The sequence below is a fragment of the Oncorhynchus mykiss genome, chromosome 18, assembly GCF_057628025.1.
Source record: "Oncorhynchus mykiss isolate SJ-2025 chromosome 18, ASM5762802v1, whole genome shotgun sequence".
Classification (NCBI taxonomy): domain Eukaryota; kingdom Metazoa; phylum Chordata; class Actinopteri; order Salmoniformes; family Salmonidae; genus Oncorhynchus; species Oncorhynchus mykiss.
Window position 1 is genome coordinate 43,133,077 of NC_143039.1, and position 25,515 is coordinate 43,158,591.

The following is a 25,515-nucleotide window of genomic DNA, read 5'->3' on the forward strand; positions in this document are numbered from 1 at the left end:
ATGGTTGCATATCGAAATATATATTATTGTGACAGCCTATTAAGGGAATATGGCTGAAAATAATTGTACCACTGCGGATAGCATTGTGTATGGAGGCAACATGGCGCTAGTGGAGGAGCCGTTATCAAAAAAGTTTACTATAATAACTTTGGTAGGTAATATGATAAGACATACATAACAGCAACATTTCCTTTGATAATTGGCAGCCAAGCATCGATCGTCAGGTTACCACTATTTAAATAAACTGGTAATATATATTTGACATTTGCATCAAGCACATCACCGTCCATCACTTAACCACCATGAAGTTCACCAATTATTTAATCTGCCTAAAAACAATGCTTTTCCACGTCGTAAGAGTAGTACAACATAGTTTATCATTGCATAATACATTGTACCGACACAAAAAGATCCCACCATGTCAAACGACCAAACGTCTTGTTTCCACCACACCTGTCGTGATTCTTTTTTATATGGCAGGACTTTCCTTGCATAAATGGAAACGTGCTTGGAGACGTGCTAGGAAACGTGCTTACTGTGGAGAAACTCGGCACAAAAGTCAGTCAAGATACTCCTGATGTAATGTCAACTTTTATTGTCAGACTACTGTAAATCAAAAGTAAAAAGCAAAACACATTTTGCATTGATAATGAGACAGTGACATCTTAAGAATGAAAACTTACCAGCACAGAATCAATAACTAATATTTTTCATCACGTTTGTGTTACAATTACATTTCAAACATTTTCATACTCATGTTGTACGTGCACACAGTGCCTAAATATTCAATGAGTAATGCTTACTGAATGTCCAATGAAATCTTTGACATTTAAAAATGACCGACTTTCTATAACGTGCCAAACCACCTTCCAGAAATCAAAGATGTTTAAGTAATCACCATTACCAAACTATTGACTGTTTGGAAAGCAGATCTAACCGTTTCCCCAAAGGATGCAATTAGTGTGCGTTATCAAATGTGCAATATATCCCATGTTAAACATAATAAAAAGAGAGACACTCATGGTGTCTGTGTACATAAAGCTCTTACAAAAATAGAAGAAAACTTTGCCAACAGCAGCAGGACAGATTTGAACAGTGGTGTAAAGTACTTAAGTAGTACTTTAAAGTATTTTTATGTGGTCTGTACTTTACGATTTATATTTTTGACAACTTTTACTTACTTTTACCCTGACACCCAAAAGTACTAATCACATTTTGAATGCTTAGCAGGACAGGAAAATGGTCCAATTCACACAGTTATCAAGAGAACACGTGGTCATCCCTCTGCCTCTGATCTGGCAAGCTAACTAATACAAATGCATCGTTTGTAAATAATGTCAGTGTTGGAAAGTGCCCCTGGCTATCCTACATTTTTAAAACAAGAAAGTGGTACAGTCTGCTTTGCTTAATATAAGGAATTTGAAATGATGTACACTTTTACTTTTGATACTTAAGTATATTTAGAACCAAATACTTAGTATTTTCCTGGGTGACTTTCACTTGAGTAACTTTCTATTAAGGTATCTATCATTTTACTCAAGTATGACAATTGGGTACTTTTTCCACCACTGGATATGAATAACTGTTTAAAGTATGACAAGTTTGTAATCTATTCAAAAGGCACATTCTTGCAGTAGTGTACAAAACATTAAGAACACCTACTCTTTCCATGACAGACTGACCAGTTGTATCCCTTATTGATGTCACTTGTTAAAACCATTTCAGTCAGTGTAGATGAAGGGGAAGAGACAGGTTAAAGAAGAAATTTTAAGCCTTGATACAATTGAGACATGGATTGTGTATGTGTGCCATTCAGACGGTGAATGGGCAAGACAAAAGATTGAAGTGCCTTTGAACAGGTTATTGAACAGGGTATGGTAGTAGGTGCTAGGAGCTGCTGGGTGTTTTTCACAGGTTGGGGGGGGGGGGGGGGGGGGGCAATTCAATATTAGGAAGGTGTTCTTAATGTTTTGTACAATCAGTGTAAATATGAATATATAAAAAATAAAAATAAACAAATGTTAAATGGATAATCCACTCCAGGAGTGAAACTCCTGTCAATTTGGTGATGGTTTGTTAATCCCTATTTCCAAAAAGACTATCATATTTCATAACGCCTTTAAAAAATATCCAATATGCAGAAATTGCTTTGCTATTTCCTGGTTGAAATGTGTTTTAGATTTCGCATAATTGAAGTTTGTGACAAAACAAGCAAGTGTAGAAAATTGTATTGTACCATCCAAACCGCTTTTTAGTAACAAAAAGGTATTGTATTTTCAGCTGTTTGAAGCTGGTGTAAAAAAAAAAAAAAAAGTAAAAGACCAAAAACAAAAATTAAGAACGTGAAGTATAGAAATTCCGCACATAGAACATATCTTTATTTTATTTTTTTTAACTTTATTTAACTAGTCAAGTCAGTTAAGAACAAATTCTTATTTACAATGACGGCCTACCGGGGAACAGTGGGTTAACTGCCTTGTTCAGGGGCAGAACAACACATATTTATCTTGTCAGCTCAGGGATTTGATCCAGCAACCTTTCAGTTACTGGCCCAACGCTCTAACTATTAGGCTACCTGCCGCCACAGGTAAACACTAGGATATCTACCACTTCTTAGACTTGCGTTCAAGTACACAGTGCACCGTCAGATCAATATCCTTTCCTCCAACTACGTACCAATGGACCTTAGCAGCACAGGTCCATTGTGTTGCATTCACAACCTCACTCACTGTTTTGAGAAAGACAAAATCTCTACCAGGTTGAACATGGTGAGATTGTAACTCTAAAATTGATAGTGCAGTGTTTGAGATTTTACAGCTAAACTAGCTACTTCACATGCTGATATTGACTTTAGTAATATTGTGTATAGCTATATTTTCTAGCAAGCTAGCCAGCCCTCCTGTCTGGAGAGAAGTGTAGTTGACTTAAGCTCCAAAGTATTTCCGCAACAATTTTCAAGTTGCTTCCTACCTTAACATAACGACGAAAATACATATCGGCGTTATTTAATAATGAAAATCATAGGAAATAGTGGTTTGGAGTGAATTATTAATTTAACCATTGCTATAGCTATGAAGACAACCATGGTTAACTCGGAAACTTATTTAGTACTCATCAAAAGCAATGATATACAGTCCATTCGGAAAGTATTCAGTCGTTGGTTTTTTCCACATTTATTTTAAAATGGATTAAACAAAACATTTTCCTCATCAATGTACAAACAATACCCCATAATGACAAAGCGAAACAGGTTTTTAGAAATGTTTGCAAATGTAATAAAAAAACAGAAATATTTTCATAAGTATTCAGACCCTTTGCTATGAGACTCAAAATTGAGCTCAGGTGCATTCTGTTTCAATTGCTCATCTTTGAGATCTTTCTACAACTTGGAGTCCACCTGTAGTAAATTCAATTGATTGGACATTATTTGGAAAGGCACACACCTGTCTATATTAGGTCCCATAGTTGACAATGCTTGTCCGAGGGAAAACCAAGCCAAGAGGTCAAAGAAATTGTTCGTAGAGCTCCGAGACAGGATTGTGTCGAGGCACAGATCTGGGAAAGGACACCAAAAAATGTCTGCAGCATTGAAGTTCCCGAAGAACACAGTGGCCTCCATCATTCTTAAATGGAAGAAGTTTGGAACCACCAAGACTTTTCCTAGAGCTGGCCACCCGGCCAAACTGAGCAATCAGGGGAGAAGGGCCTTGATCAGGGAGGTGACCAAGAACCCGATGGTCACTCTGACAGAGCTCAAGAGTTCCTCTGTGGAGATGGGAGAACCTTCCAGAAGAACAAACATCTCTGCAGCACTCCACCAATCAGGCCTTTATGTTAGAGTGGCCAAACGGAAGCCACTCCTCAGTAAAAGGCACATGACAGACCATTTGGAGTTTGCCAAAAGGCACCTAAAGGACTCCAACCATGAGAATCAAGCTTCTCTTGTCTGATGAAACCATGATTGAACTCTTTGGCCTGAATGACAAGAATCACATCTGGAGGAAATCTGGCACCATCCATATGGTGAATCATGGCGGTGGCAGCGTCATGCTGTGGGGTTGTTTTTCAGCGGAAGGGACTGGGAGACTAGTCAGGATCAAGGGAAAGATGATCGGAGCAAAGTACAGTGAGATCCTTGATGAAAACCTGATCCAGAACGCTCAGGACCTTATATTGGAAGAACCTTCACCCCAACAGGACGGCCCTAAGCACACAGCCAAGACAACACAGGAGTGGCTTTGGGACAAGTCTCTGAATATCCTTGAGTGACCCAGCCAGAGCCCAGACTTGAACCCGATAGAACATCTCTGGAGAGACCTGAAAATAGCTGTGCAGCGACGCTCCCCATCCAACCTGACAGAGTATGAGAGGATCTGCAAAGAAAAATGGGAGAAACTCCCCAAATACAGGTGTGCCAAGCTTGTAGTGTCATACCCAAGAAGACTCAAGGCTGTAACCACTGCCAAAGGTGCTTCAACAAAGTACGAGTAAAAGGTCTGAATACTTGTAAATGTGATATTTCATATATTTTTTTATACATTTGCAAAAATACATTTTAGAATAAGGCTGTAACGTAACAAAATTTGGAAAAAGTAAATCGGTCTGAATACTTTCCGATGCAAATGTCCATTAGTGGAATTTTTTTTAATCGATTTTCACTTCACCCCCCTGGCATGATGTAAGTAATGCTCATGTAGCTCTGAGACGTCACTAAATCTTACCCAACAATCAGCACACTCAAAGCCAATCCGCTGTTTTTTGCCCCTTGATATCACAAATGTTGTTGAGGCTCTAAAGAAAGCATCATCATTACCCTTAGACTTTTTCCATCTTTGAGGTGGTACATTCTGATGACCGTTATCCAAGGGACATGGTGGTTCATGAGTCGGCATGTGTGGGGTGTCTGTTTTTGGCATACATTGAGTAGGTTCATAAATAAGGACACATGAGGGGCATGAGCACTGAGGTAGATCCGAGTTGTTTGCCTCACAACAATTATTGCTAGGGCTGGTTCGCCCTTCATGTTCAAGGGACACAGTGTTACAGGGCGAGTCGTGGACTGAGGATAAGCTAAAGTTTAGAATCTCTTGGGGCTCTTCTTCTGTGTCCGAAACAATGACCGGTGGCTGTGAGGATATTTTAGGGACAACATAGAGACGATCAGGGTGAGGATACCTATACATGTTCCTTTTCTTTGACAGAAGAAGACTAGGTACTGTCGTAGGGGATAGAGGGGTGACTCTCGCTCTTGGTTTGTTTGAGAGCTTGGAGGTCAGGGAAGCAGAAACTACATTTGCTGAACTGCTATATGTTTTCTTCCCCCCTATAAGATGGCAAACCTGATGGGCTTGGAGCAAGTCTGTGGTTGTAAATCTTGCATTACATTTTCTACAGTGATAGGGAAATCGAAGTGGTTCCAATGGCCCTTCAGGGAGAGGGATAACAGGGCGGGCTTTGTGAGCCTTCAAGTGATTCTTTAAGGCTAGGTAACTAGGAAATGGGAGCTTGCAAGGGAGACAATAGTGCGAGCTAGCAGCTCTGTGTAACAGACGATGTCTCTCCAAATTTCTGAAACTGGTGAAACCCTTTTCACACGTGTCACATTTCAGGCTTTCACACGGCTGGTGATTTTCGCACAGATGGGTATTTAAGTCTTCTTCCGTGATATAGGTTTTGGGACATAACGGACAAACATAGGGTCTCTGCGCTGCATGTTCCTGCATGTGCTCCCTATAGGAGCCTAAGAAGCGAAACTCTAAATTGCACTGAGTGCATGAGAAGCTACAGCGTTTTTCTCTGTGTCGTCCCCGATGCAACCAGAGCTTATTCCACCGGTTAAAGGATTTTCCACATTGTCCACGGGGATATCTGTCACAAGGAGCATGGGTCTGAAAACGAGAGTGAAAACCTGAAGGCTGTTGAACCACACGTACTGAATTACAACTCATTACAGAGGGGGACAATATGGCAGAACTTGCACACGTGGCGTTTGAGGGAGAAGGTCGATTTATCTCTAACCCATTACCTGGGATCTGGCAAGCAGGTTTGGGGTTTTGTGGAAGCACATCAGAGGAATACTCCTCCATAGTTTCCAGAGGTGGCAGGGGCTCAGGCTCCTTGCATTTAGGATGTTGGTCATCAGTAGATAACATTTCCTGATTATCATTGTACAGAAAATCAATTTCAGTCACATGCATCGGATTTTGCAGAGATTGGGGTTCATGCCAGACCTCTGACAAGGACGAATTGCATGCCCTCTCCTCTCCACTTGATTTGCAGCACACTTTACAATGAACACGTAATTCAGGAACCTCATACCGTTGTCCACAGATCTCACAAAGGTTTGGCTTGTTATTAGTGTGCGTTTGCAGATGAAGAATGTACTGACACCAGCGACGATTAAGTTGTTTGCAAATCTGACATTTAAAGTACATCGGGGTATTAATCTGCCCATCAGCCCTTTGCTCCACCAGGAACCCCTCAATGTCAACCTTGTTTCCATCCCCTTCATCTCTAGCCTCAAAACACACTTTGGAGACTTGATGTGTGCGCAAGGATGAGAAGTCGCTAAAGGCCTGACCACAGTGGTTACAGAAGAAAGGCATCTCTCCTGAGTGCATATGAGAGTGGGTTTTGAGCTCCCTAAGCAGAACAAAGCCTTTTCCACACACAGAGCAAGCATACGGTTTAACAGGCCAGTGTGTTTTTTCATGTGCATTGAAACTTGAGAACGTGATAAACATCTTGCCACAGACTTTGCAGGTGAAACGCCTCACTCCACTGTGTGTTTGTAGGTGCAGCTTCAATGTGGCCTTACTGAAAAAATATTTTAAACAAGTGGAGCATCTAAGGAATTTCCTGCCGTTAAGAGTGACTGGGGACTCTATGTAATCAGTGTACGGGTGAATCTGGATTTCTTTGTCTCTTCTTGTTTTAGTAATCAAGCTGAACCTCTTGGTACCCTTCATGTGGATCTTGAAATGATCAATCAAGTCATCTTTATTTGGAGACTGAGTGATGCAACATGGGCATTGAATGGGCCCATGTTGTTTGTGGATGTTTGAGTGTGATTTGAGTTTGGCGAGATGAGCAAAGCTCTTGCCGCACTTCTGGCAACTGTAAGGCTTCTCACCTGTGTGAATGCGCTTGTGAATTGTGTATGCGGTTATGTGACGGAATGAGCGACTGCAGAAATGGCATGACATAGGTTTCCTTGTCTTAAAATTGTGTAGGAGTACACTTGAATGCTGCAATTTAGCACGAGCTGTTAGGGGCTGATCGCCACAGTTGATCTGCTTCTCCACACAAACTCGATTGTAGTTCGTTACTGCTTTCACATGCGCTCTACATTCTTTCTCTTGTTCAACACTTTCCAATGTGTCATTTTCTGTTAACGAATTACAGAGGCTAGAGTTGAATGAGAGTCCAGTGTTGTCAATGGAAGACTGAACAAACACATCAAGCGTACCGCCGCAGTTCACTTTGGAGAGAGGTCGTTTGGATTTCACTTTTGTAGCCCATCCAGTTTTATTTCTCCTGCGTCTCTTCTTCACGCCAGTCACTTTATGAAGTAATTTTGCGAGAGGGGTTGTTAATAATGGGGTAGACTCAACTTGCTGGATTCCTTGTGTCGCCCCTGCATCAACAGAGAAAATAGTTTCAGAAGTTTCGATTTCTTGCACTGAAATACTGCGGGAATTAGTCACAATTGGGAAGAAAACGTTGCTGGACACATCAGTGATCTCCCATATGTCGCCTTGCTGTTGTTTAAGAACAAGGTCTTCATTCTTCATTGCCACGGATGCTCTAGTGTGCCTTCTTGAAGTTGTTGACATTGGGTTGAATTTGTGCATTTTCCCTCCCTTAGAAGTTCCCATTGATTTGCAGCTCTGTGTCTTGTTCACGGAAAGTTTTCTGCTAGTGTTTGACTTCTGCTGTTCACATGACCGCTGTTTTGCCATTCTCATCACGGTACTTTTCTTGAATGGCCGACCTCGTTTCTTTTTCAGTGCTGCTATGGTGGTCTGTAAATCTAGCCACACCATCTCTTTTACCACTGATGTGGCCACTGTCTGTTCTTCTGTAATTGCCTTGGATTTGATCTTACCCTTGTTCTTCACCCTCTGAGTCCCTAGTAAGGATGAGTCCGGTATTTCAGATCTATCACTAAGATCTTTAAGATTTAGAACATTTATATCTGCATTAACAAAATCAGCACTGCTGCGGTCAACTTTTCGTTTTCTGTGTTTTTCTGATATATTGCTGAGACACAGAGACATTTCTTCTGGGGACATATTCATGCATTGCTGGTCACTGGGGATGTTGGGGGTGGATGCAATTTTTTGCACTCTTTTACCCTTGGCAATACGACCACCCTTTTTATGTTTGGGAATTACAGCACTGATTGGGTCTATCACAATAGATATGGAGTCCCCTGCTTCATCTATAGGGACTTGTAAAACTAATTTGTCATCTGCTAATGCATTGCCATCTTTCACCTTCACATTGTCTGTTTGGAGAATTTTGCCTTTCTTCCCTTTGCCGTTCTTTTCTTTTCCCCTATTTTCTAGACTTTTCTCTTCCTCAATTAGTTCCTCTTTTACAAATGCTGATAAGAATTTAACACACACTTTGTCGTCATCTGTGATATTCTTATCAATACCTGTTCTTTTTGGTCTCTGAGACTTTTTCTTCTTAGGAGGCCTCCCTATTTTATGCGGCCTTTTATCTGTACAAAGAGAACTCACTAATTCAGTAATCTGTCCTTGTGCTGCAGTTGAGGACACGGTTGTTGATACAGGACTGGTAGGTTGATTAGTGAGATGTGATGGAACTGATAAAATTGCTTGATCTTGCATCAAGTCAGTTGTGATATGTGAATTAGATTTGGAGGTCCGTCTGGAATGTCTGACATTGGATATTGGATGGTTTGATCCAGTATTTCCATTACTCGCTTTGGAGCCTTTAGGAGTATCAAGAATATTCTGAACCTGGTCCACATGTGTGAAAGGGGTAGCCATTTCAGAATATCTATATTCCACTCCAAGAGATGGTTTTGAACTTGGTGGGGTTGGAGTTTCAGTGATCTTTGAGCTTTGCTTGGACAGTATTTTCCTTTTCCTGCATGTTTTTGGCTTATTTGTCATTTCCATTTCTGGCATGATATGCTCTATTCCTGATTCTGTCTTTGCCGCCGATACTAGCAAAGAAACTTGTTGTGAATCATTGTGGTCATGCTGTTTTAGCTGGCTATCTGAAGTAGTAGATTCTACTTGTTCTGGTTTGGAAACACTGCTGTCCTCTTCTTTTAGCTTCTTTCTTGGCCCCTTACGTTGATGTGGTTTGTGGGCCGCTGTTTCCAAATGATCACCGGTCACTGATATCACTGCTTCCTTTTCATGCTTTCCTACACATTTGTTTTTTACATCTCCCTTTCCTCCTTTCTCTGCTTGGGTAAAGAGGGAAGGCATTTCAAGACATCCATTTTCTGCTCCAATAGAAGGATCTGAAGTTATTACAGCAGCTTTCTTAGCATTTTTAAATAGTTTCCCTTTACTGCATGCTTTTGACTTCATTTTTGTTGACATTTTGTGTTTGGCATGTTTCAAGCCTGATTTTGTCAGAAAATAATATTGAGGTAACGTACAATGGTTATGCTGTTCGAACAGGTTATCCGAGGAGAGAAATTCTGTTTGGTCCAATGCAGAAATATTACTGGTCTCTTCTTTAAACTTTTTTTGTTGTCCATTAGGTTTAAGTGGTTTGTGGAGATCCTCAATCAGGGAGTCTATCACTGCTTCCACTTGTCTTATTCGATCAGGACATCTATGTTCCACTACAAGGGATGGATCCAGAGTTGATGTAGAAACATTGCTGGCCTCTTCTTGTAACTTTTTTTGATGATCCTTATGTTTAAGCAGTTTGTGGAGATTCTCATTCACTGAGTCAATCAATGCTTCCTCTTCTCTCCCTTGATCCATTTCAGGACTTTTATGTTCCACTCCAAGGGAAGGATCCAGAGATGACACCTGTGCCTTTTCAGCTTTTTGTGAAGATCTTTTTCTTTCTTTACAAATATTGGAATTCTTCTTAACTGTTGACACATGCATTGTGTCAGATGTAGGAACTGAAGTTTGCATAGCTGCTTTCTTAGGATTTTTTGAATAGCTTTTGCAGGTAAGTTTGTCTTTCATTAATGTTTTTGACTTATTTTTTGTTGACGTTTTGGGTATTGCATGTTTCAAGCCTGATTTTGTCTCTCCGGATGACATAAAATAAGATTGAGGTAATGTACTATGGTTATGCTGTTCCAACAGGTTATCCGAGGCAGAAAAGGTGGTTGGTTTTAATGGAGCAACATTACTGGCGTCTTTTTTGTGGAGATCCTCCATCACGGACTCTATCACTGCTTCCATTTGTCTTATATGATCCACTTGTGGCACATCAGGAGTTCTATGTTCCACTCCAAGTGAAGGATTCAGAGTTAATGCAAGAACATTGCTAGCCTTTTCTTTGATATTTTTTCTATGACTCACATGTTTCAGTGGTTTGTGGAGATCCTCAATTACGGACTCTATCACTGCTTCCACTTGTCTCATTTGATCCACATGTGGCACATCATGACATCTATGTTCCACTCCAAGGGAAGGATCCAGAGATGGCACCTGTGCTTTCTCAACTTTCGGTGAAGTTTTTTTTATTTCCTTACACGTCTTTGGATTTTTCTTCCTAACCGTTCTAGGTGTCAGGTATAATGTGTCAGATTGTGTCTTAATCTTTGATGGCAGTAAAGGCGTTTCCTGAGATGCACTGTGACTTTGCACCTGCAACTGGCAATCTGAAACAGGAAGGACAGTTTCATCAGATAATAGGACAGCTGCCTTTTCTGTACCTTTTTTATTTTTAACCTCACGCTTCCGTGTGTTCTGGGATTGTGGCACAGTTGGGGCTGAAGTCTTGGAATACACCTCATCCCTATTAGTTTGGGTATGTATATCTCCCTGAGGAATTCCATTTGTACACAGCAATTCTGATACACCACGAGTTCCAGGCACCCGTTTGTATTTTCTTTTGGATCCAATGTCTTTCTTTGCTTCTTTACCATTCCCTGTAGAGACAATCTCAGCAAGGGCCTTGGAAACTACTGCAAATATTGGAGGATGTTGGACTGCAGTGGTCATGTGTTTGTTAACTTTTGTGTTTTTCTTCGGGGGTTTTACGCATCTGTGGCTTTCCTGTTGAGGGAAAATCTCTGCACTACATAAAAGAATTGGAGAGACCGTTGAGGAGATAAGAGTTGTGTCCTCTGATTTGAGTTCAATGAGATTGGATGGAACTGATAAAACTGATTGGGCGAGCGTGTGTGTGAGGACTTGCATCTTTTGAACAGTTTTTGGGGTAGTTTTACATGTTCTGTTGGATCTTCTTGAGGGGCTTGTAGGTGAATTTGATGCCAAGGTTTGTGTGTCAGTCTTTTCCTTCTTTACTTTTGACTTTAGGGGGTGATATGCAGGGAATGTTGGAACACACTCTTTAGGCATGCCACTATTCTCTGGATCATTAGTTCTGCCTTCCTGTGCTATCGCTACCAGCTTATCCATTTTAAACAACCTATTTTTCTTGAATGGTCGACCAGCTTTCCGCTTCAATTTGAGCACATCCTCAATACTCTTTAGTCTTGAGAGCTCTTGAGTTCTTGGAGTCATTTCCCCCTGGTTTCCTACAGCTGATATGTTAGCAGTTACATTATCTTTGATTTCCCTCTTCATGTCACTTCGTGCCCCCGGATCTTTTTGAGTGATAGACAAGTCAAAGCATTTTGACATTATACCAGGACTTTTAATACTCCCTTCTGTAAAATTTTTGGTGGGAGGTTCTCTTTTTTGGTGTTCCTTCACATTGTTCGTTACATCCAAGACAGAAGTGTCTGACAAGTATTTGGGCTCCATTTTTATATCTGATGACTGCAGTGGAGTCTCATCTTGAGAGAGTCCCAAATTATTTTTTTCTTGGGGTGTAGCATTGCTACTCTGTGACTGGGGGGTGAAGAGGCTGCTCGGATTCATTCTGTTTCTTTTGAATGCCTGAGTTCTTCTATTTCCTCCTTTGGATATCATCGTTTTATTTCTTCCAGTTCTCTTTTGTACTTTCAATGCATTATCAGATGGCACCAAGGTGTTGTGTGTCAGAGCTTGTTCTATAGGAGAATATTGACCCTTTGTGACAGTGGTCAATTTCAGCGCCGACACTTCTGTTATTTTGAATTCTTCTTTTTGTGTGGTCTTTGAAGTTTTCTGTATCCTGGAGGGTTGGTTCAATTCCATAGAAATACTTGGTCCAGCTATTGGAGATGCAGAAATTATGTCATCTGAATGTGCAATAGTAAGGTGGTTTGAAGAATCAGATGTTGAATTGCATCCAAACCATGTGTCACTTGAGGTAGTTGGGGGAAACATTTCATTTTTCTTTTTCTTCTCTTTTGTTTGTTTGCGTGAGGGTGTTAGAGTATCCTTATGGTGGGTCACCCCGTGTATTTCTGTGGCATCGGAATACCGTTCTTGGCCAATTGCTAAAAGTTTAGCCATTTTCACTAGAGTTTTCTTCTTATATGGCCGACCAGCTTTTTGCTTTTCCATCACAGGCAAAAGGGTATTAAAGGACATTTTCTCTTTTCCTTTCTTGGTATCTGCAAGTGGTAACGTTTGATGGGAAACATCAGCATAGGTCTTCTCATCCACTACCTCTCTTGAATATCGTGCGTGGTCACTTAGAGAAGAGGCTGATAGCCCTTGAGTCACAGCAATCTTCTCTGTGGGTGAAAGTGTGACATTTCCCTTTATGTTTTTTGACAGACTGCTTGAAAAGGGGGGGGAAGAAACTATAGTGCCAACCTCCACTGCAGCAGAATCTCTCCCTCTGATCTTTTTTACATCAAATCCAGAAGACAAAATACATATTTCCTGAACATTTGTTAGGCCCACAGGGCATGATCTTTCTGAGAAAGAAGGACACTTATCGTGGGTGACTTCTGTTGCCCTCCTCTCTGTCGCCTTTCGTTGAAGATCTTGAGCCATGATCTTTGAATGACTGTGGATGTCCGAAAAAGGAGCAGAGCCTTCATCATTCTTCACCTTAAATGCTGTCATGCTCTTATATGTCTTGTCAGTCAGGATCTCTTCTCCCACTTCTGTTCCCTTTTGACAAAACATTTGAATGAAAACAAATAAGTGATTGTTATGGAGGTTGGAATAAGGTCTCAAAAACATCAATTGGAATACATTTCTGTTTGTATGGCCCACCTTGTGTTCAGTGATTTGCTGACATGAACAGCTTGGTAAATGTCTCGCTGCATCTGTTTTGTAGTCTCCTGCTTCCTCTATGCTGTCCCAACTTTCCTCCATGTTGTCAAAGGCTTCCAGGAGAACTTGGTCAATAAGTTCATCTGCAACCTTCATATGACAAACAAATATAACATACATTGTCCACTATTTTCCAAACAGAGAAACACAACCACTTACAGGGCATTCGGAAAGTATTCAGACATTTTCCACATTGTTACATTACAGACTTAATCTAAAATTGATTTCAAATATTTAAAAAAAAGTCCAAATCAATCTACACAAATACCCCATAATGACAAAGTGGAAACTTATTTACATAAGTATTCAGGCCCTTTGCTATGAAACTCAAAATTGAGCCTAGGTGCATCCTGTTTCAATTGATCATCCTTGAGATCTTTCTACAACTTGAGTCCACCGGTGTTAAATTCAATTGATTGGACATGATTTGGAAGGGCAAACACCTGTCTGTATAAGGTCCCACAGTTGACAGTGCGTGTCCGAACAAAAACCATGCCATGGGGTCAATGAAATTGTCCGTAGAGCTCCGAGACAGGATTGTGCCGAGGCACGGATCTGGGGAAGGGTACCAAATAATGTCTGCAGCATTCAAGGTCCCGAAGAACACTCCATCTTTCTTAAACGGAAGAAGTTTGGAACCACCAAGACTCTTCCTAGAGCTGGCCGCCCGTCCAAACTGAGCAATCGGGGGAGAAGGGCCTTGGTCAGGGAGGTGACCAAGAACCCGATGGTCACTCTGATATAGCTCTAGAGTTCCTCTGTGGAGATGGGAGAACCTTCCAGAAGAACAAACATCTCTGCAGCACTCCACCAATCAGGCCTTTATGGTAGAGTGGCCAGAAGGAAGCCACTCCTCAGTAAAAGGCACATGACAGCCCACTTAGAGTTTACCAAAAGGCACCTAAAGGACTCAGACCATGAGAAACAAGATTCTCTGGTCTGATGAAACCATGATTGAACTCTCTGGCCTGAATGCCAAGCGTCAAATCTGGAGGAAACCTGGCACCATCCCTATGGTGAAGCATGGTGGTGGCAGCGTCATGCTGTGGGGATGTTTTTCAGTGGCAGGGACTGGGAGACTAGTCAGCATCAAGGGAAGATGAACGGAGCAAAGTACAGAGAGATCCTTGATGAAAGCCTGCTCCAGAGCGCTCAGGTCCTCAGACTGGGGTGAAAGTTCAACTTCCAACATTCAGAGGTGGAAACTTTCCGTGGGAAATATATGCTAAATAATAATACAATGTAGATGTTTTTTTTTTAATATATTGGATATGTTTACCATATCATATGGAAACATAAACCTTTTACCTTATCATAAGACATAATTGCAAATTATTAAATTCTTCCAATATATATTAAAAAAAAGTTTTAAAATTGAACTTTAATTAAATGAGTTGACTCTTCACATGGGATGATTTCACTGAACAACAAAAGAAAGGGAATATTGAATGATCCCCAAAGATCTATTGCATCTCCCAAAAATGTTTTCAACATACATCTGTAAAATGATAGTTTCTACACTAAAGCTTTGGTTGTCATCCTCTCAGGCTTCCATGTCTTCTCCCTGGACATCCTCAATGTCCACCTCTTAAACATCAGAGTCTGAGGCCTCATCTTCACTGTCACTTTCCAACCTTGTTGAGGATGGCTCATTGTCAGGCTCAAACAGACTCAAATTTTTCCAGATGGCCACCAAACCCCTTGTATTGGTCAGCCTGTTGTGTGCTTTGGTGTGTGTGTTCCCAAACAAGGACCAGTTGCGCTCTGAGGCAGCTGATGTTGGTAGGATTTGGAGGATAATGGAGGCAACAGCAGAAAGAGCCTCAGATTGCCAAAGTCCCTTCCACCAGGTAGCTGATGAGATATGTTGGCACGACTGCCATATCGCTTCTACACCCCAAAGCCCTTGCTTGGAAGTGAACTTCACCAACCTTGCCCTCATCCAGAACAAGGTGGTGAGACACGGTAGGGATGACACCATAGGCCTTGTTGATCTCTGCACCAGACAGGATGCTCTTGCCAACATGCTTGGGGTCCAACATGTACTCTGCTGTGTGTATCGGCTTCAAGTCTTCACGCTTTTTGATGTATTTCAGAACTGCAGTTTCCTCTGCTTGGAGCAACAGTTAAGTGGGCAGGGCAGTACGGATTTATTCTCTTACATCTACAAGCAGAGTCTGAACATCAGACAGGAAGGAATTGTCTCCCTCAATCCGTGGAATGGCTACTGCTATTGGTTTCAGGAGTTTCAGGCTGCTTACCACTCTCTCCCAAAATACATCATCCAGGAGGATCCTCTTGATGGGGCTGTCCATATCGGCAGACTGGGATATGGCCATTTCTTGGAGAGACTCTTTCTCCTCCAGGAGACTGTCAAACGTGATAACACCACCCCAACAGGTGTTGCTGGGCAGCTTCAATGTGGTGCTCTCATTCTTCTCACTTTGCTTGGTGAGGTAGACTGGTGCTATAACTTGATGACCCTTCACATACCTAGCCATTTCATTGGCTCTCTTGTAGAGTGTATACATTTTTTTCAGTGCCATGATGTCCTTGAGGAGCAGATTCATTGCATGAGCAGCACAGACAATGGGTGTTGTGAGGGTAGGACTCCTCCACTTTAGACCAAGCAGACTTCATGTTCGCAGCAGTCTGTCACCAGTGCAAATACCTTCTGTGGTCCAAGGTCATTGATGACTGCCTTCAGCTCATCTGCAATGTAGAGACTGGTGTCTGTTGTCCCTTGTGTCTGTGCTCTTGTAGAATACTGGTTGAGGGGTGGAGATGTAGTTAATTATTCTTTGCCCTCGAACATTCAACCACCCATCAGAGATGATTGCAATACAGTCTGCTTTCTCTATGATTTGCTTGACCTTCACTTGAACTCTGATGAACTCTGCATCCAGCAAATTAGTAGAAAAGGCATGTCTGATTGGAGGGATGTATGCTGGGAGAAGAACATTCAGAAATCTCTTCCAATACACATTGCCTATGAGCATCCGAGGTGAACTAGTTGCATACACAGCTCGAGCAAGACATTCATCAGCATCTCTGACTATGTTCCTCCATTGAGTCAAAAAAACTTCTGATTCCAGGAGGACCATGAGCTGTTGCCATCGATAAGGTGCCTGATTCATAATTTTCACCTCAAATAGAAGTAGAGGGACTTTTGTGAGAGGTTGCTTGTTGTGAGCGCTGAGGGAACTTTATGCACTTGGCCAGATGATTCTGCATCTTTATTGCATTCTTCACATATCATTTGGCACAGTATTTGCAAATGTACACAGCTTTTCCTTCTACATTAGCTGCAGTGAAATGCCTCCACACATCAGATTGTGCCCGTAGCATTTTCCTGTAAAGATTTGAAAAAAATGAGTAAAAAACTAAAAAAATACAATTCCATGTACAGATAAATGGCTAAGCAGTTAGATTAAACAATTCCTTTGTAAGATAAATGTTTTAAAATTAAACATGTATAGAAACAGGTGAATTAACACTCAGTTATAGCAGGCTCAAGCAAGCTAAAAACCACATGGTAGCAAAAACTAGCTAGCAGAAATTGTTAACAAGTTAGAAATGATTTAAACACACGTTGCTGTAGGCTACTATTTACCAGTTAACAAAAAAGCATGCATGTCATATAAAATATATTCACCCCACCCAGTATTGTAATCAGAACTTACCAGAAAGCATGTAGTCCTTGGCTCAGACAGTGTAGTAGTGTGGGCTCAATAACATCTCCTTAGTGAGCAAGATCTTGAGAATCAGCTTTACATGTGATGGAAGAATGCACTGTGCATGCAGAGGGTTGCAATTCCATAGAATTGGGGATAGTTAAACCAAAATATGCCACAGGACCTAGAATTGCCTTATGTGTATCCCACTAAAAAGGTTCACTGTTATAAGCTAAATTGTTTGAGGAATTTAAGCAAAATTCCCTAAATTCCTGGGCTAAACATTCCATGGAAAATTTCCCTGAAAGTTTCCCACCCTTTGCAACCCTACCCAGCCAGAGCCCGGACTTGAACCTGATCGAACATCTCTGGAGAGACCTGAAAATAGCTGTGCAGCGACATTCCCCATCCAACCTGACAGAGCATGAGAGGACCTGCAGAAAATAATGGGAGAAAGTCCCCAAATACAGGTGTGTCCAGCTTGTAGCGTCATACCCAAGAAGACTTGAGACTGTAATCGCTGCCAAAGATGCTTCAACAAAGTACTGAGTAAATGTACAATCATTTTGAAAAACCTGTTTTTGCTTTGTCATAATGGGGTATTGTGTGTAGATTGATGAGGGGAAAAAAATATTTAATCAAAAGTCTTGGGGTCTGAATACTTTCCGAATGCATTGTATAGGAGTAGCACTTATATCAGTGTTATTGTATGGGGGGAAAATGGAACATTGGCAATGGCATCATGATTAAAATAGCCTTCTAGGCTACATCATTTATAAAAATATGAAATGTACTCACTGCAGATCATATCCAGACTCCTTCAGTTATCCTGGTTGCTCCTTGGTTGGCTATTGCTTAAATATAAGAATAAATACATTATTATATAACATTTGTAAATGCTGTAACTTTTGTTGTAGAATGTCTGATATAATATATCAAATAATGTGACGTTAGTACAGTAATGTAGCCCAAAAGCCGGCAGATGCCATTATTGAGTAGTTTCATTTTACCGTGCAAAGGGAATTTATGCAACTGGCTATACACCCATATCTCCATGAACCGGTTCGTACATAAAACATTCTCCATTCAGGCTGCAAAGGCGTCAATTTCCTCGTTAACTCAAATGAATGGCGAGAAGGCAGAAAAATGTATGAAACACCATTTTTACCCACCATGCTACAGTGGCTAATGCTAGTCCCAGATGTTGCGTATCGCGTTCAGCCAATCAGGTTGCCGTAGTCTGTATTTTCACTACTGCCAGTGATAGTTTCCAAACACTACTGTGGACAGGGACTAGCAATAGCCATGCCACTGTAGTATGGTGGTGGAAAATTGTGTTTCATAAAGAAAGTATGCATATTTTCCCCATTATTTTACACCTTCTCGCAATAAAGGAGGAAATTGACACCTTTGCAGCCGGAATGGAGAATGTTTCATGTACGACGAACCAGTCCACAGGGCCACGTGTGTATAACCCGTTGCATAGATTCCCTTCGGACAGTAAGGTGAAACGACTAAATAGCACCATCTGCCGGCCTTTGGGCTAGGCTACATATAATGCAGCAAAAAAAAGTGGGATTTAATAATTTTGAACCAAATTTACCCTTGCACATTCCTAAATGGTAAAGTCCATGAAACACATGCATGCTCCTGACAACAACAAACAGTCCATATTATTGTACATATTGATTGTGTGAGTGCACACTTCTCTGATTAAAAACCTCTTAATTAAAAGTAACAAAATGTAATTGAAAATGTAATTTACGTAATCCCCAAAAGTAATTATTTATCATGAGAGGGCTATAAACAATAACTAGTAATGCTGCATACACCAAGAAAGGTTAAAATCTCACATTTCTGGTAAAAAATAGTTATAAATTGCTGAGGTGTAGTCACTTTTGAGGACACAAGCTCAAGTACACAGTAGAAATATTAAATAGTAAGGCTTGAAATTACGTATTTTTTCTAAATACAGTATAATCAATTTATAAAACCACTAACTTTAAGAATCCACCTTGCTTATAACTGTAAATACATAGTTGCATATTTAGTGTCTGAGAATTAGCATATTTTCTGAAGATCTCTTGATCAAAACGTCTGCCCCCATCGCTGTTAATGTCTCGCAGAGCTCCAGCCTGGCTACCTGAACTCGTCTTTTATCTCATCATTAACACTTCGGGATTTTGGCAATGATTCCCTTTATATAGTTCCCCCGAGTCAGATGAACTCGTGGATACCATTGTCATGTATCTGTGTCCAGTATGAAGGAAGTTAGCAGTAGTTTAACGTGCTAATGCTAACTAGCGATGACTGAAAGTCTACGGGAACCTAGACTTCCCGTCAACGCGCTAACGCAGGGATACCGTTACCATACAGCCCTCCCCCCGTTTCGTATGCATGGATGCACGTACCATTAGATAGACCAGTGAACTCCTGAAGTCTCTGATTTGCAGAATTACAGCAAAATCACGAAGTCGAGACAAATTGTAGCAACACTGTCAAAGACGTCCATTTCGACGGGCTTCTTCTTCTTTGGTATTATGGCGGTCCGCAAACAAATGTTAGGTGCATGCCGCCACCTACTGTATTGGCTGTGTATCAGCCTACTATTCTGTATAATGAATTCATTACACTTTGCCCTACCAATTTACCCTACACCCATTAAAAACCTCACAGCTATTCCACTACTTTGGCCCTATCTGATCCTACACCAGCCTGGGAGGACGGGACACCTTCAAAACACCTTAAATCTTATGGAGTAAAATCTCATATACCCACGTACTTCTCTGCAACTGCCACCACAACATGTATCCTAAGTGAATCCTCAGTCATTCCTGCACCCATTCCTGCAGTACAGATGACAACCATGGCCATGAATGCCAAAAAAAAAAAAACTTTACTGAAGCACTTGTTATTTCTGTCACTATCTATTGGCCTCAGCGTACTCACAGCAGGGATCTTCTTAGGATCCCCCATCTTTCTCTACTACTCTCTTCACTGTCTGAGCAAACAACACTTATCGATATCATATCAAATTATACAATTTGGTGTCCACCACTATATGAAATAAATAACATATTTATATTTTAATTATTAAGCGTAAAGCTTCATTTTATCAGTCTGCTCTATCATTTAAGTTCAAAATCTTAACTTCTTTCAACTAAGTCATTTCCTCTCTGTTAACTCATGTAAAACATAGTCTTGCATGCCATTGTGAAAAAGTGTATTCACATTGCCCTCTTAGAGAACAAGCACACATAAACACCACAACTGCTACTGTTTTGTTTTTTTTAAGCAGAGGCTGCAGATCCGCGTTTTCTGGACCCCACTTCTCGGCGGTACAAATGAGAACTTTTAAAAATACCTACCACTTCTCTCTGAATGGACCCTCTCCCATTCGTCACGAGTCAATGGGTGTTTTCTCAGTATGCATATGCATCTCCAAGGACATTCTCTTGAGTACGTTCTTGTGAGGACGAGAGTGTGGAGAGTGCACAAAACATTACATTTGAGAAGCACTCACACTCCCCCTACTGTATTACCTCACGCTGCACCTCCAGATTCACGGAACCTTCTTCCAGCCAGGCCAATGGCAACAGTACAGTGTACAGTCAGCAGCAAGCAGTTTAGCAGTTACACAGGCAGGCCCCAGTGGCAATAAATTAATAAAACCAAAAGCTTACCTTGACTTGTAAACTAACATAGCATCCCTCTCTGTTTTAGCCGGGTGTTTGAGTATGCTAAACTAGCTAGATGCATATGCTAGCTGGGTGAAAGATATATATATTTTTTAAATACAACCAAATATAGCTAGCTCTCTCTTGCTTATCTTTAATTTTGGAAGAAATTAATTTGTTCAAAACTGTTCAACTATTGTCTTTCTCTCTCTTTGAGTCAACTACTCACCACATTTTATACACTGCAGTGCTAGCTAGCTGTAGCTCATGGTTTCAGTACTAGATTCATTCTCTGATCCTTTGATTGGGTAGACAACATGTCAGTTTATGCTGCAAGAGTTCTGATAGGCTGGAGGACGTCCTCCGGAAGTTGTCATCATTACTGTGTAAGTCTATGGAAGGTGGTAGGAACCACAAGCCTCTTTGGTTTCGTAGTGAAGTCAATGTACCACTGTACTCAGAGGGGGACGGAAACCAGCTGTCCTCCAGTTGCACCATGGTGCTACCCTACAGAGTTCTGCTGAGGCCATTGTAGAGCTTAATTGCAAAACAGTGTGTTTAATTAATTATCTGGTGACATTTGAATATATTTAGTATAGTTTTATCTAAAAAGGTTAACTTTTTTAATGTTTCACAATTTTTATTTTTATGAAATTCACTGAGGAGGATGGTCCTCCCCTTCCTCCTCGGAGGAGCCTCCAGTGAGGTATATGTGAATCGTAATAATGTAGCTAACCAAATAGGCAAAAATGACCTAAAACTAATGTAATGCAAGGTAGATGTCAATCATTCGTGGTTGTCTGGCTTGTTAAAAGTAGTAGCAAGCCAACAGTAGTCGCTAGCCAGTTAGACCTATTGACTTATTATGGGCTTGAGATCTATGCACAGTACAGTGGGTATTGTAGGCAGGTAAACATGCCAACATTATTAACACAGCATGTATTTATTAACTTATCAATATTAAATATTTTATTCAGGCAATGTGAATAGGCAACATTTCGTTCTGAAGTCGGAGTGTATTCTTCTTCTATGATATATTGGCGGTACACAAACAAAAGTTTAAGGTGCATTCCGCCACCTATACCTGTGCTGGAGTGTGTGGTTAATCACGGTTTACAATATTAGCTTCACATTTCTAAAACCTCCTACCTAACTTAGTACGTCTGAGAAAAACAAAGAGCCCTACTAACTTCTAAATGACCCTCCCCCATCCCCAAAATCCCTTCTACCCCGCCCGCCCACCCACCCCTTCCAACCTAAAGTGATTGGTAAGCTGTGATTGGTAAGTGATTGGTAAGCTGCTCTGACAGCTGATACTTAAAGTTAGAGAGGGAGATATTTATTTTACCTTTATTTAACTAGGCAAGTCAGTTAGCAATAAGGCTTCTGGCATTCCACTAAAGGATGACAAAAACCATAACTCTAATTATCCTCATACTGAGACATTCCATCATTACTATTATTAGTTGTCAACGTATCAACAATCATGGCGACAGTAACATCTGTTACTCCTAAAAACTCTGCTGCTGCTTCCACAATGATCTTCAATTTAGCAGTTCTTCTTTCCACAAACGCAGTCAGGTTGTTAACCTTTCCAATGAAAACTGTGAAGTCAATCTGATGAACTATCAAGGTGTCCTTTGACACAACCCATTTGTGAGAGCAAGATTTCTCGTGACCACTGTGTTCCCCCCAGAATTATAATAGCTAGCCTTGACATTGTTCCCACATTCCCCATAATCATGTTCCCCTCCACACTTGGCACATCTTTCCTTTCCTTTGCACAGAGCCGCTACATGTCCCATTCTTTGGCATTAAAAACACCTTAATGGAGGTGGGCCAACTCCAACAGTGAAAGCCAGGAAGCACTTCTATTTGAAAAGGTGTCCCAGGCAGAACCTTCTCAAACATTAAGAGTACTGACTTTCACTTCTGTGCCGCTCTTTCTTACTGAATAGACTTTGGGCTTCAACCACTATGCCCTCCTCTACATTTTCTTTTAAATAATTGATGGACATAGAAAGTGGAACCCTAGAAATGATCCCCCTCATCTTAGCCGAAGCTTTCTTCCCATTGAGAGTTTTCATTTTGAGAATCTTCCCTTGCTGAACATGGTCAACACAAAATATTAACAAGTGTGCCATTACCAATCGACCAGGCTAATGTGACTTCACCTACCTCTTTCTTAATGGCATTGGTTAATCCAGTGGTTCCCAAACTTTTTATAGTCCCGTATCCCCTTCAAACATTCAACCTCCAGCTGCGTACCCCTTCTAGCACCAGGGTCAGCGCATTCAATAACCAGGGCACAAATAATAATATTATAATAATCAATAATTTTGCTCTTTATTTAACCATGTTATATATAAAACCTAATTTGTTCATCAAAAATTGTGAATAACTCACCACAGGTTAATGAGAAGGGTGTGCTTGAAAGGATGCACATAACTCTGCAATGTTGGGTTGTATTGGAGAGAGTCTCAGTCTTAAATCATTTTCCACACACAGTCTGTGCCTGTATTTAGTTTTCATGCTAGTGAGGGCCGAGAATCCACTCTCACATAGGTACGTGGTTGCAAAGGGCATCAGTGTCTTAACAGCGCAATTTGCCAAGGCAGGATACTCTGAGTGCAGCCCAATCCAGAAATCTGGCAGTGGCTTCTGATTAAATTCAATTTTCACAGAACCGTTGCAATTTCGAAGAGGCTCTCTTGTTCCGATATCAGTAAGTGGACTGGAGGCAGGGCATGAAAGGGATAATGAATCCAGTTGTTTGTGTAGTCCGTTTCGGGAAAGTACCTGCGTAATTGTGCACCCAACTCACTCAGGTGCATCACTATATCACATTTGACATTGTCCATAAGCTTGAGTTAATTTGCACACAGAAAAATCATTCAATGATGGAAAGACCTGTGTGATGTCCTTGTTAATGCAGATAGAGAAGAGCTCCAACTTCTTAATCGTAGCCTCAATTTTGTCCCGCACATTGAATATAGTTGCGAAGAGTCCCTGTAATCCTAGATTCAGATCATTCAGACGAGACAAAACATCACCCGGATAGACCAGTCGTGTGAGAAACTCATCATCATGGAAGCGGTCAGACAAGTGAAAATTATGGTCAGTAAAGAAAACTTTAAGCTCGTCTCTCAATTTTAAAAAAATGTATCAATACTTTGCCCCTTGATAACCAGCCCACTTCTGTATGTTGTAAAAGCGTTACATGGTTGCTGCCCATATCTTTGCATAGTGTCGAAAATACACAAGAGTTAAGGGTCCTTGCTTTAGCAAAGTTAACCATTTTCACTGTAGTGTCCAAATGTCTTTCAAGGTGTCAGGCGTTCCCTTGGCAGCAAGAGCCTCTCAGTGGATGCTGCAGTGTACCCAAGTGGCGTCGGGAGCAACTGCTTGCATATGCGTTACCACTCCACTACGTCTCGCTGTCATGGCTTTTGTGCCATCAGTACAGATACCAACGCGAGAGAGTAACGATTAATGTGATTGGATGTTAATTATTTGACTAGGCTACCTGTATTTGACATTGTGTTGTTATTTCGCTGAACACTAGATGGTTTAATTTTATTTTTGGCAGTGAAACGAGACTACTCAGGTGAGAAGAAAAAAATTGCCCAAATGTATAACCCCGTTGGAAAATATGAACGGACTGTTTGAAAATCTGAATAATTTTTATTTGGCGTACCCTCAACGTTATTGCGCGTACCCCCAGTTTGGGAATACCTGGGTTAATCGAATAGGGTGTCAAACACCATCCTTACTTTTGTTATTCACTACTGTACCTTCGCCCTCTCAACACTGGATGATAGTCCTGATGGTATGGGTGGGGATGACAAAAGTCAAGGACCTGGATGCAATGTTCCCTCTAATATTTTGGGGGCACCAAGCAAATTTGAGGTCTTGTGAGAGAAAACTTGAAACTTGTGATAATTTTGTGCAACTTCACAGTGAACACTAAGGCTGTAGCCAATAGTCTATTGTGGCTATTTGAGTATGACGTAAACCACCAGCAAAACCAATGGAGAAAATCCCATAACATTTTCACATGGAAATAGCTTTTGATGTCTATGATATAACCCACAGTAGCCTGTGGTAGTCATTGCGATATGTGGTAGTCATTGCATGCAACTTTTAATTACATTTTTACATTATGAAGGGCTTGACTTTAGTTCATGATTTTTTACTTGGTCTGTAACACCATGGGCCAAATAGGTGATTGCATTGTGTTGTATTTCTGTATGGTAATAATAATAACTTTTATTTTGTAAAGTGGGCTCTTGCATCATTAGACAATACAATTTAGTCACCTATTCGGCCCATGGTGTTACAGACCAAGTAAAAAAAGTATTAATTAAAGTCCTTCACAATGTAAAAACGTTATTAAAAGTCGCATGCAATGTAGGTCTGCATTGAACACCACATATAGGCTATATCAAATAAAACTATATAATTCAAAACTATTTCCATGTGAGAATGTTATGGGATTTGCTCCATTGGTTTTGTTGGTAGGACTACATTATGCTCAAATAGCCACAATAGCCTATTGGTTACTGTCCAAAACTGTAAGTGTACAGCCTCAGTGTCCACTGTAAACATGCACAGGAAGTTGCAGAAGAATACTCACAAGGTTCAAGTTTCCACTCATAAGACCTAAAATGTGCTAGGTGTCCCAAAACATTTGAGGGAACATTGCCAGCAACACTCCGTATTATTCAGAGCCCCATGAAATGACACCACAAATAGATTCTACAGACCCTACTGAGTATGCCCGACACCACATACAATCTTTTTTTC

General features: G+C 40.9%; 1 protein-coding gene across 1 annotated transcript; it reads right to left on the reverse strand.

Annotated features, from left to right (window-relative positions):
- Window positions 1–575: 575 nt before the first annotated feature.
- On the reverse strand, window positions 576–19,588 carry LOC110496086 (uncharacterized). Its single transcript, XM_021571767.3, has 4 exons — window positions 19,444–19,588; window positions 17,831–17,886; window positions 13,299–13,448; window positions 576–13,193 (listed from the first exon to the last, which is right to left on the reverse strand). Exons 3-4 carry the CDS (start codon window positions 13,398–13,400, stop codon window positions 4,656–4,658), a joined length of 8,640 nt encoding a protein of 2,879 aa, XP_021427442.3. The 5' UTR covers window positions 13,401–13,448; window positions 17,831–17,886; window positions 19,444–19,588; the 3' UTR covers window positions 576–4,655.
- Window positions 19,589–25,515: the final 5,927 nt, after the last annotated feature.

Bases quoted from the DNA above. Each gene is read 5' to 3' on its own strand.
- LOC110496086 (XM_021571767.3), bottom strand. From the start codon at position 13,400: ATGGAGGAAAGTTGGGACAGCATAGAGGAAGCAGGAGACTACAAAACA. The intron at 13,194-13,298 runs GTGGGCCATACA...TTTTGTCAAAAG, and splicing joins AGCAAATCACTGAACACAAG to GGAACAGAAGTGGGAGAAGA.